Here is a 13,036-nt window from a genome sequence, read left to right as displayed (position 1 = left end):
AACAAAATCTAGAAAAACAAAACAAATGAAAAAAAACAGGTAAAGGAAATGAACAGACACTTCACCAAGGAAGACATTCAAGTGGCTAACAGACATATGAGGAAACACTAACAACCACTAGCCATTAGAGAAACGCAAATCAAAGCCACAGTGAGATACCATCTCACCATGGCATCAGTGGCACAAAAAAGAAAAAAAAGAAAATAACAAATGTTGGAGAGGGTACGGGGAGATCGAAACTCTTATGTACCACTAGTGGAAATGCAAAATGACACAGCCATTTTTGAAAATGATATGGCACTTCCTTAGAAAGCTACAAATAGAAATACCATATGATCCAGCAATCCCACTCCTAGGAATATATCCTAGAGAATAAGAGTCGTCATACCCATGCGTATGCATACCCATGTTCACTGCAGCATTATTCACAATAGCAAAAAGATGGAAACAACCTAGATGCCCATCAACAGATGAATGGATAAGCAAACTATGGTACATACACACAATGGAGTATTATTCAACAATGAAAAACAATGATGAATCTGTGAAGCATCTCATAACATGGATGAATCTGGAGGGCATTATGCTGAGTGAAATAAATCAATCACAAAAGGAAAAATATTGTATGAGACCACTATTATGAAAACTCATGAAAAGGTTTACAAATAGAAAGAAACAATCTTTGATGGTTATGAGGCAGGGGAGGGGTGGAGATGGAAAAACACTAAATAGACAATAGTTAAGTGATAATTTTGGTGAAGGGTAAGACAGCACATAATACTGGGGAAGTCAGCACAACTTGACCAAGGTAAGGTCATGTGAGCTTCAAAGACACATCCAAACTCCATGAGGGACTGAATTACTGGGCTGAGGGCTGGGAACCATGTTTTAGGGGGACATCTAGCTCAACTGGCACAACACAGTTTATAAAGAAAATGTTCTACATTCTACTTTGGTTAATAGTATCTGGGGTCTTAAAAGCCTGTGAGCGGCCACTGAAGGTACTCCACTGGTCTCACTCCACTGGGAGGAAGAGAGAATGAAGAAAACTAAAGACACAAGGCAAAGATTAATCCAAAGAACTAATGGACCACAACTACCATGGCATCCACCAGACTGAGTCCAGTACAATGAGATGGTGCCTGGCTACCACCACTGACTGTTCTGACAGGAATCACAATAGACGGTCCTGGACAGACCTGGGGAAAAATGCAGAACAAAACTCTAATTCTCAAAAAAAAAAAAAAAAAAGACCAGGCTTGCTGGCCTGACAGAGACTGGAGAAACCCCGAGAGTATGGCCCCTAGACACCCTTTTAGCTCAAAAATGAAGTCACTCCCGAGGTTCACGCCTCAGCCAAAGATTAGATAAGCCCATAAAACAAGAGTAAAGGGGCACACCAGCCCAGGGGCATAGTCTAGAAGGCAGGATGGGACAGGAAAGATGGTAACAGGGAACCCAGGTTCCAGAAGGGAAAGTGTTGACATGTGGTAGGGTTGTTAACCAATGTCATAAAACAATATGTGTAGTAAAAAATAAATAAATAAAGACAGATATTAAATGCTGGCAAAATATTGAGCACCTGGAAAGCTCATATATTGCCGGCAGGAGTGCAAAATTGCATAAGCAATTTCTAAAAGCGTTTGTCAGTTTAACTAATAAAATTAATCATATTAAAAAAATAATAATGGAGGCAGTTCCACTCTGTCCTATAGAGTCACCATGAGTCAGAATTGACTCAACGGCAACAGGTTTGGTCTTGGGAAGGTCTCTTTAATAAGATTTTTATAAGACTTGATGCTTAAAGTGAATTTGGAAAATATAAATAGGTAAAGATAGATATCTCTGGGTAGCAGTAAAATAACCTGATGCAGGATAAAACTTGTGTGGGATGCACAGCAAAGAACAGAGTCAGAATGTGGCAATAAAAGCAGAGCAATCTAGACCAGGTAAGCACACAGACAATGTGCTTGTGTGGGGGTGGGGTACGGGGATAGGTACCAGATAAGTAGCCATACATCCTCGCAGCATATTACTTTAACAAAATATATTTCTGTTGGATGGGCTACAAGTCATCCAAGCACAACAAACAGCTCTATAATTACCAATCAATAGCCTGGTTTTGTCAGGCTGAAGGCTCCTCTCCAGGTTATTACCTTGAGTAATGCCTGCTCCTTAATGATGCCTGTTTTAAAAAACTAGTGAGAAGATCTGGAAGAGAAGATGTAGAAACAAGAATAGTTTTTGTTCTAAAGTGATGGAATTATGGTTACTTTTCTCTCTGTTTTCCAAACATTCCCTAATGCTATTATGTATTATTTACATAATTCATACATATGTATATCCATGTTGGTGTTGCTGGATGCCATCAAGTTGATTCTGACTCAGTGACAAAGATGAACGGCCCCATAGGGTTTTCTAGGCTGTAATCTTTACGGAAGGAGACTGCCATATCTTTCTCCCACGGAGCCACTGGGTTGGATTGAATCACTAACCTTCCTGTTAGCAGCTGAGCACTTAACCACTGTGACACCAAGCCTCCTTGTATATACACACACCAAATATCAATGGACCAAAACCAGGCAACCTCCATAAACTAGCCAAAAAAAATTTCTTTTGAATTTAGAATTTTTTAAATTAATTTCAGTAATATAACACTGGAAACCCTGGTGGCGTAGTAGATAAGAGTTCAGCTGCTAACCCAAAGGTCGGCAGTTCAAATCAACCAGGTGCTCCTTTAAAACTCTATGGGCCAGTTCTACTCTGTCCTCTACGGTCACTGAGTCGGAAGTGACCTGACGGCAATGGGTTCTTTTTTAATATAATACCAATTTCTATGCCAGAGATGGCAATGGAATGGAGAGATTGGGTAAGGTTAATAGTATCAAAAACACAGGAATACCAGGAGTCTTAGAATTAATCATCCTGATTGCCAGGTAACCCCTTCTACTTTTGTTTAAACAATACAATGACTATTTTCCCTACAAAGCAAGTACACAAAACATTTTCATCTCATATTATTTATGAATTTTTTACCTAAAATTCTCATATTCTTCTGCTTGTCGTTTCCAAGGACAGCTCTGTATATTTGTGATAATCTGAAGGTAGTCATCCTCTGAAGGCCTAAAAGTTAAATGTCAATGAAATTAGAAAATAAAAATCTCACATACGGCTAAGCAAACATGTAAGTCCTCTTGGAGGCGACTTTTATAACCTATTCATTGGAGTCCTCTAACATTTTCTGACTAAAATGAAGTAGAAATAAGTAAATAGCCTACAAAATTCTAGGATCACACACTTTTCAAAGAATTATGGTGCTGGTTTCAGAATTTGTAATTTGCACATATCATAAACAAAACATGGCAACACACCTACCCAATACAGAGCTTAGGACCATTTAACCTTACCTTTAATTTACTGACAAATACACATGTACTTTATGGATACCTACCTACCAGTATATGGATTATCATTTTTTCAAACTCTAAGTTGATAGTTACCTTGGGATGTATAGGTAAAATTTCCCGCCAAATAATCTTAGATTTTCATTCTGAACAGTACATTTAAAAACCAGATTGTGGTAAGAGAAATGTATAATGTCATATATATTACACCTGTATCTGTTATAAACCTAACTCTATGTTATCTCATGTCTTTTAAATAAAACAGAGAAAAAAATAAATGTATCTATAAATCTTTTATATTAACCTTCTTGTTTACCATTTCCAGCTCTCGTCATTTCTTCCGATGGACTGGAATTACAATTTGGTGTCATTTTCTTACTCATTGTAGATTCGTTCTCTCACCCTCCTTTCAGTGATAATTGTCAAGTATATTATAACTCTAAATGTGATAGGCTCAATGATACAATTTTATAAATATTGTTTTATGCAACTAAAAAAAATAAGTTAATAAAATAAAGGAAAAGTAATACGTAAAAATAAGAAAAAAAGAGAGAGAGAGATGTATATTGTCTAAACATCTAGAGCACATAAGTAGTATCACATTGGTGGTGCAATTTAACAAGCACTGAGCAGGTCCCAGGCCCCAGCTGGTTTCCGTTTACCTGAAATTCCATCATTAAACAATAATTCCTTTGGCACAGAATATCCTTTAGTCTTTAAGGGCTCTCATTTAAAATGAAAATATCTTTGTGAGAAAATCCTCAAATCTTCGATGGGCTATCTTACCAATTGTTGTTGCTATTAGCTGCTGTTGAGTCGGCCCTGACCCATGGCGACCCCAGGCACAACAGAATGAAACACTGCAGAGTCCTGCACCATTCTCATGAATGGTTGGGAATCAGACCACGGTGATCTATAGGGTTTTCAATGGCTGCTTTTTGGAAGTAGATCACCAGGCCTTTCTTTCTAGTCTGTCTTAGTCTGGAGGCTTCGGTAAAACCTGTTCAGCATCACAGCAACACACAAGCCTCCAATGACGCCGGGTGGTGGCTGTGCGTGAGGTGCATTGGCTGGGAATCAAACCCAGGTCTCCCACATGGAAGGGGAGAGTTTTCCACTGAACTACCCCCATATCTTAGCAATTAGTTTCCAGAAATTTGAGACCAAGACTCTGCAACAATGAAATAGAGTATACTTTGGTGGGAGTTGGGAAAGGGAGAGGTCAGTAAAGAGGCTTGTCAGGGAATATCACTCCACTGCCCACACACAGTAAAATGCAGATCTTCGCAAATTTCTCTCTGAAAGGAGGTCTCTCTTACAGGGAATGAAAGTGACCAACCAGGCAACTCCTTTGTTCTGAAATTTAACTTCCTCTTGGGTTTCTCTCTCTTCCGTGATGGTGCTAACATGAATTAAAAATAGTTTCCCTCAGTTCCCATTGGCCCAGCTGAGAAAACCTGAAAAATCTCAAGAGACTGCTAAATAATATTAAAGGAGAATCACAGGGAAATAGGCACGGCAACCAAAGGAAGGATAAAAATAGTTAAACTGGCACACGAGCTTCCAACCCTAACACATTCAGCTCACTCCATGGGCCTAGGACTTGTCCTACTTACTACACCAAGTATCTACAGAGATCTATACTCCGGCAACAAAGATTTGTCTAGATGTTGACACTTCCTAACTGGAGAGAAGATTCCCTGTCTCCACATGGTGGCAGACACCCAGTGAAACTGCTTAAGAAGACATAATGACCAATACAGTCTCATGCCCAAAAAGAAGAAATACATAACGCAGCAGCTCACCCAAGGCTTTCTCACATTCTGGCTCTTTAAGACGGAGATGATACTATGATTATTCTCTCCTGTTGGGAGAAGTCTTATCTACCACCAAAGCATGACTTTTAATCATTTGAGCATATTGAAACCAGGATAACCATCAGAACACTATGTGTACAAGAGTCCATCAGGCAAAGTAGCAAAAGAACAGTTTTCTCACAAAGCTCAACTAAGGAGAAAGCAGAAAGGGAGAGACCAAATACAAATACTTTATCTAATTAAGTCACAGAAAATTGCCATGATGTTTTAAGTCATCAAGATAAAACATCAGGAAAAGTACTGTAAGTGGAAAATTACCATGTCAACATGAAAATGAAATGTGCCAGGGTTTAAATTTGTATTTAATGTCAATTATTAGGCAAGAAAGAAATGCCGTGGGAGGATGGGCAGGAGAGAGGGGTAGATTACAGAAGGGCATGAGAAAAGTTTTGGGGTGATGGATATGTTCAAATCTTGATTCCAGAGATGGTGTGTACAAATGTCACGAATCACCAAATTGTACACTAAAGTTATAGCTTACTGTATATCAATTATACCTCAAAAAAACTTAAAATGTTAATTATTGAGCTAAAAATTGTGTTTTCCATGGTAATATAACTAAGATAAACAATATGCATCAGCCATTGTGAACGATCAAATATCTAAAATTTAAAATACCATGAACCTGGAGTATATTTAAATTAATATGTTTTTTAAAGAGTTTTCCTCAATAGCTAACGGGTTGCTACCTCTTACATGCTCCCAGAGTGCCTTGACCAATATTTGTATAATCTCGTTCCTGTTGCCGTTGAGTTAATTCCGATTCATGCTGTTGTTCTTGTTAGGAGCTGTTGAGCCAGTTTCAATTCATAGTGACCCTATGTACAACAGAACACACATAGCCAGGTCCTATGTCATCCTCACAATTATTGCTGTGCATAAGCCCATGGTTGCAGCCACTGTGTCAATTCATTTCATCGACGCTCTACTTACCAAGCATAATGTCCTTCTCCAGGGACTGGTCCCTCCTGATAGCACGTCCAAAGTACATGAGATGAAGTCTTGCCTCCTTGCTTCTAAGGAATATTCTGGTTGTACTTCTTCTAAGTCAGATTTGTTCATTCTTCTGGCAGTTCACAATATAGTTAATATTCTTCACCAATACCATAATTCAAAAGCATCAATTCTTCTACAGTCTTTCTCATTCATTGTCCAGCTTTCACATTCATATAAGGTGACTGAAAATACCATGGCTCGGGTCAGGCACACCTAGTCCTCAAAGTGACATCTTTGCTTTATCACACTTTTAAAGAGGTCTTTGGCAACAGATTTGCCCAATGTAATATCTTCTTTGATTTCTTGACTGCTGCTTCCACAGGCATTGACTGTGGATCCAAATACAACGAAATCCTTGACAATGTCAATGTTTTCTCCATTTATCTTGACGTCGCTTATTGGTCCAGTTGTGAGGATTTCTGTTTTCTTTATGTTGAGGTGTGATCCATACTGAAAGCTGTAGTAGCCTTTTATCTTCATCAGCAAGTCCTTCAAGTCCTCTTCACTTTCAGCAAGCAAGGTTGTGTCATCTGCATATCACAGGTTTAATGAGTCTTCCTTCCCCAATCCAGATGCCGCATTCTTCTTCATGTAGTCCAGCTTTTCTGATTATTTGCCCAGCAAACAGATTAAATAAATATGATTAAAGGATACAACCCTGATGCACACCTTTCCTGATTTTAAACCACGCAGTATCCCCTTGTTCTGTTCCAATGACTGCTTCTTGGTCTGTGTACAGGTTCCTCAAGAGCACAATTAAATGTTCTGGGATTCCCATTCATCGCAATTTTATCTATAATTTGTAATGATCCACAGAGTTGAGTGATTTTGCATAGTCAATAAAACACAGGTAAACATCTTTTGATAATTTCTGCTTTCAGCCAAGATCCATCCGACATCAGCAATAACATTCCTGGTTTCATGTCCTCTTCTGAATATGGCTTGAATTTCTGGCAATTCCCTGTTGATGTGCTGCTGCAATTGTTTTTTAATTATCTTCAGCAAAATTTTACTTGTGTGTGATATTAATGATATTGCTCAATACTTTCCTAATTCTGTTGGATCACCTTTCTTTGGAATGGGCACAAATACGGGTCTCCTCCAGTTAGTTGGCCATGTAGCTGTCTTCCAAATTTCTTGGCAAAGATGAGTGAGTACCTTCAGGGCTGCATGCATTTGTTGAAACATCTCAATCAATATTGTCAATTCCTGGAGCCTCATTTTTCACCAGTGCCTTCAGCGTGGCTTGGACTTCTTCCTTCAGTACCATCGGTTCTTGATCATATGCTACCTCCTGAAATGGTTGAACATCAACCAATTCTTTTTGGTACCATGATTGTATACTTCCATCTTCTTTTGATGCTCACTTTGTCATTCAATATTTTGCATAGCATCCTTCAATATTGCCACTCAAAAGTTGAATTTTTTCTTCAGTTCTTTCAGCTTATGAAATGCCAAGTGTGTTCTTCCCTTTTGGTTTTCTAACTCCAGGTCTTTGCATATTTCATTATAGTACTTCATGTTGTCTTCTTGAGCTGCCCTTTGAAATTTTCTGTTCAGCTCTTTTACTTCATTATTTCTTCCATTCACTTTAGCTACTTGATCATCAAGAGCAAGTTTCAGAGTCTCTTCTGACATCCATTTAGTCTTTTCTTTCTTTCCTGTCTTTTTAATGACCTTTTGCTTTCTACATGTACGATGTCCTTGATGTCAGCCTACAATTCATCTGGTCTTTGGCCATTAGTGTTCAGTGTGTTAAATCTATTCTTGAGATAGTCTCTAAATTCAGGTGGGATATATTCAGGGTCATATTTTGGCTTTCATGGACTTTTTAAAATTTTCTTCAGCTTCAACTTGAACTTGCATATGAGTAATTCCACAGTTGGACCCTGGACTTGTTCTGACTTATGATATTGAGCTTCTCCATTGTCTCTTCCCACAGATGTATTCAATCTAATTCCTATGCATGCCATCCGGCAAGATCGATGTGTATAGTCACCATTTATGTTGTTAAAAAAAGGTATTTGCAATGAATAAGTCTTTGGTCTTGCAAAATTCTATCAAGCAATATCCAGAGTTGTTTTTGTCACCAAGGCCACATTTTCCAACTACTGATCCTTATTCTTTGTTTCCAACTTTCACCATTTTAATCACCAATAATTATCAATGCATCTTGATTGAATTATCAATATCAGACTGCAGAAGTTGGTAAAAATCTTCAATTTCTTCATATTCATCTTCAGCATTAGTACATAAATTCATATTAACTGGTTTTCCTTGTAGGTATGTATGGACATTATCCTATCTCTGACAGAGGTATTCTTCAGGGTAGTTCTTAAAATGTTCTTTTTGATGATAAATGTGATACCATTCCTCTCCAATTTGTCATTCCCAGTGTAGTAGGCCATATGATTATCCTATTTGAAATGGCCAATACCAGTCCATTTCAGCTCTGTAATGCATAGGATATCAATCTTTCAGTGTTCCATTTCACTTTTGACAACTTCTGATTTCCCTGTACTCAAACTTTGTACGTTCCACGTTTGAATTTTTAATGGATGTTTGCAGCTGTTTCATCTCATTTTGAGCCATGCCACATCAGCAAATGGAGGTCCCAAAAGCTTTATTCCACCTACATCATTAAGGTTAACTCTACTTTGAGGAAGGAGCTCTTCCCCAGGCATATTATGAGTGCCTTCCAACCTGAGGGGCTCATCTTCTGGCATTATAGCAGGCAATGTTCTGCTGCTATTCATAAGGTTTTCACTGACCAATTTTTTTCAGAAGTAGGCCACCAGGTCCTTCTTCCCAGTTTGTCTTAGCCTGGAAGCTCTGCTGAAACCTGTCCATTACGGGTGACCCTGCTGGTATCTGAACTACTGGTGGCATAGCTTCCAGTATCACAGCAACATGCGCGCCACCGCAGGAAGACAAACTGACAGATGAGTGGTGGTTCTGACTCTTAGCGACCCTACAGGACAGAGCAGGCTGCCACAGAGGGTTTCCCAGGTTGTAATTTTTACAGACATAGACTGCCACATCTTTCCCCTGGAGTGGCTGGTGGGTTGGAACTGCCAATCTTTTGGTTGGCAGCTGAGTGCTTAACCACTGTGCAACCAGGGCTCCTATTTGTATAATAGCTTTCCTCATATTGAATTTAATCATGTGTTTACAGGTTAGTTTCACCTTGTAGCCTACCCTCTGCCCCCCAGGATTTCGAGGGCTGACCACTTCTAGCCTAGCACAATCCCTAGAATGTGCTGACTGCTCTCGTTAACTCAGTAAATCAATGTTTAAATAAATATAAAATGTCATGAGACCATAAACTATTGTAAATTAATTCAAAGCAGCATTCCCTTATTCTATGGAATTGTCTTCTAGTTTTTTTTGGTTTTGGTTTTAGTTTATAATTTACCCCAGTACTGACTTCCACTCACTTTTCTTATCAAAAATCACCCTATATTAGGACCTAGCCTTTCTTTAATGTATTGCCCAAGAATTCTCAGATTAGAGCTCAGTACCTAGTCACCTTAGTCAGTCCAGTAACTCACTTGATGATTTCCCAATTTCTTAGCATTAAAAGTATTGTGCATGTGTGTATGCACATCTTGTTAAATTCTCACCCTTTTCTCATGTATAACCCATATGTTGACTGCCCCCATCTTCCTCTTTGAGCTCCCTCAATAGAGATCAATGTAGAATTTACTGAAGATTTCACACAGAAAATGGAGGAAAGGGGTTATGTTGCTAGGTAGTACAGATCTAATCTCTACATTTAAAAGCAAAGAATACGATGAATCCCTATCTCATGGCCCCTATGGCTTAGATCTAGAGTAATCTTCTTCCTCAGCCCTCTTTATTGGCCTAGGGTGAATGTGGGGATTCTCTCCTCCCTTCTTCCTCCATGTTTTCTCCCATTCATGTTCTGGAGCCAGCTCATATTGGCATTTGGGAGTTGACTGGTTTCAGGAATTTACAGGAACATTGTGAGCAGATTTTCAAACCACCGAGAGTTTTAAAATTGGATGGTAGGAATATTTACATCATAGAAATCAGCAAATGTGACAAATTAGGGCTCCCTGCCCACCACCTTTCCCCACCGCTTTTCCCACCTTGATCCTATCCTTCTAGACCCCAATTGTGCAACCTGTTGGCTTGGCTCACAAACTCTGACATGCCCATAGTTTTAGCCTTTAATGAGTCCAGCCAGCAAGGCCAGGTGAGACTGTTGCACACCTGACCCTCCAAGCAGGGCTGATCCAGAGTGGTGCAAAGCCTGGATTAAGCAAAAATATAAGATTCCACAGCAACTACAACCATGGGAAATTAAAGGTGATTTTATTTCTGCCAAGATTTTGTGCCAGTGTTCTTCAGTATATTACACTTTTACCTTGGCTTACTTGAAGAGCAGAGTTCATGTCATTTTGAAGTTATTCTTGATTTTATATCAGTCTTAGTCTGGAGCATTACTATTCACTGTCAATTAGAATAAATGTGCATTGTTCAATATGTATAGTCTATAAATATATGTTTTGTTTTAGTGACATGAATCCCCCCATAAATTATAGCTGGCTCCAGTTTAAATTAATATTTAAAGATGCCAATTGTAATGTGTCTAAATTTTACTGGTAAGTTAGCTGCATATAAAGGCTTTTGACTTTACTGTTACCATTTAAAACCAAGACAACACAATATAGCATATCCACATAGTTTGAAAGAAGAAATACTCCTGGCTATTTTACAATAAGAAGCAAACCCAAACCAAACCCATTGCCGTCAAGTCGATTCTGACTCATAGCAACCCTACAGGACAGAGTAGAACTGCCCCATAGAGTTTCCAAGGAGCGCCTGGTGGATTCGAACTGCCAACCCTTTGGTTAGCAGCTGTAGCACTTAACCACTACACCATCAGGGTTTCCACAATAAGAACACAGCTACTTATTCCCAGAAGTTACTGTGTTCAAAACATTTTTTTAATGTACCATATAAAAATAAAGTATTTGGAGCCCTGGTGGCACAGTGGTTAAGCACTCACCTGCTAACCAAAAGTTTAGCGGTTGAAACTCACCAGCTGCATTGTAGGAGCAAGATGCAGCAGTCTGTTTCCCTAGAGACTTACAGCCTTAGAAACCCTATGGGGCAGTTCTACTCTGTCCTAGAGGGTTGCTATGAGTCAGAATTTGACTCGACAGCAATGGGTTTGGGTTTTTTATTTGGATTTTTTTAATCCTCTGATATTATAAAAAGGAACCTTAGAGAATAAGGAGAAATTTTATTCCACATGCTTGCCCGTCTCTACTAACCACTTTATTTAGAAAATTAAGATTGCCACAGAACCATGAGAATGGTAAGACAGGAGCACTGCTGGAGTAAGAAAATCTTCAGAAAAGGAAGAACCACGTGTGCACTACAAGTGTGGGCCAATTTGTTGAATAAGTATATGTCTCTGCAAAGGCTGTCCGATAATTAAAATTTTCTAAATCACACCGTAATTTTCTGCAAATTTACACTTGCAAATGTTTTGCAGTTTACAAAGTATAGACCCCACCCCATAATCTTGTGAGGCACTTAGCCCTATTATATCATCCTCATTTTGGTGGATGACAAACCAAAGTTCTGAGAAGATAAATAGCTTGCCCAATATTGCACTATAAGTGGCAGAACTAAGAATTAAACCAGGACTTTTGATTCACAGTCTGGCTCTCGTTCTAATATATCCTGCTGCATCTCATCTGTTTTCATAATGAAACTGAAAATTAGTTCTATCAGAAACATTTTCTGGTCCCAGGACATATAGTAAATCACACTAAATAATGCACCAGGTTATTTTCAAAAGAATAAATAACATTTATTAAATCATTATTAATACTCAAAATGAGTCACAATTTGTAAATAGCATACTAAATAAATATCATATTAAAATTTTAAATATTTTTCTAGAAACTTCTCTTTAGAGATGAAGACCCACATCATGTGACAAGCTTTAGCTCAATACATAAACAGGACTCTTAAATGCTATAATTTTACAGTTAACTAATTAAAGCATTAAATATTTATTGGGTACTTTTAGGCACCTAGAAGTTATCTTGAGGATATTAATTTATCAGTCCTGTTTAAGGAGCTGAGATACAGATTTAATTTTTTATAACTTAGTTACATAGAAAAAACCAACCTCTTTTGTCCACTGAAAGGGGCGGAAGCACCTCAGTAATATGAAGTCTATAGGTTTCTGAGTGAGGTTCTGTGTAGATCAAAAAGGCTTTCATATGCATACGTACAATGGGATACTACTCTGCCATAAAGAGAAATAAAATTCTGATAATGCCACATGGCTGAAACTTGCAAACATCATGCTGTGTGAAATAAGTCAGCCCAGAAATTATGGTCTCACACATACGAAACATCCAGAATGGGCAGATGTATTACCAGGGGTGGGAGGAAGGGAAAAAGACGGAGTCATTGCTTGGGGGGCACTGAGCTTCTGATGAGGATGATGGGAAAAATCTGGAAACAAAGAGCAGTGGTGGTTATGTAACCTGATGAACATAATGTCACTGAATTGTACATGTAAAAAAATGTGGAAATGGCCAATGCTTTATTATATATATGCTTACCACACACACAAAAAAATCTTTTGTAGCTAGTTTCCACTGTACCCATGAAGAGCTCAACTATACATGAAAATAAATTCTGCAATTGAATGCAGTGCTACCAAGTTTTTAGTCAACACAGCTAATAATTTCCATTGGGCAATATGTT

The 13,036-nt window shown here is 38.4% G+C and overlaps 1 protein-coding gene across 2 annotated transcripts in view; it reads right to left on the bottom strand.

The window, feature by feature from the left end:
• Positions 1–13,036, bottom strand: part of ST8SIA6 (ST8 alpha-N-acetyl-neuraminide alpha-2,8-sialyltransferase 6) — a 219,061-nt gene that overhangs the window by 75,210 nt on the left and 130,815 nt on the right. Inside the window, exon 4 of one of the 2 annotated variants that reach the window (XM_049881903.1) lies at positions 3,037–3,123. The exons of the other annotated variant lie outside the window; for it this stretch is intronic. Coding sequence (XP_049737860.1) covers positions 3,037–3,123 — 87 coding nt within the window. The remainder of the gene's footprint in view (positions 1–3,036; positions 3,124–13,036) is intronic. 2 annotated transcript variants of the gene reach the window in all.

Source organism: Elephas maximus, chromosome 4 (genome assembly GCF_024166365.1).
Source record: "Elephas maximus indicus isolate mEleMax1 chromosome 4, mEleMax1 primary haplotype, whole genome shotgun sequence".
Classification (NCBI taxonomy): Eukaryota; Metazoa; Chordata; class Mammalia; order Proboscidea; family Elephantidae; genus Elephas; species Elephas maximus.
Note: the sequence above shows the minus strand (reverse complement) of the source record. Positions and strands in the feature narration are given on the sequence as shown.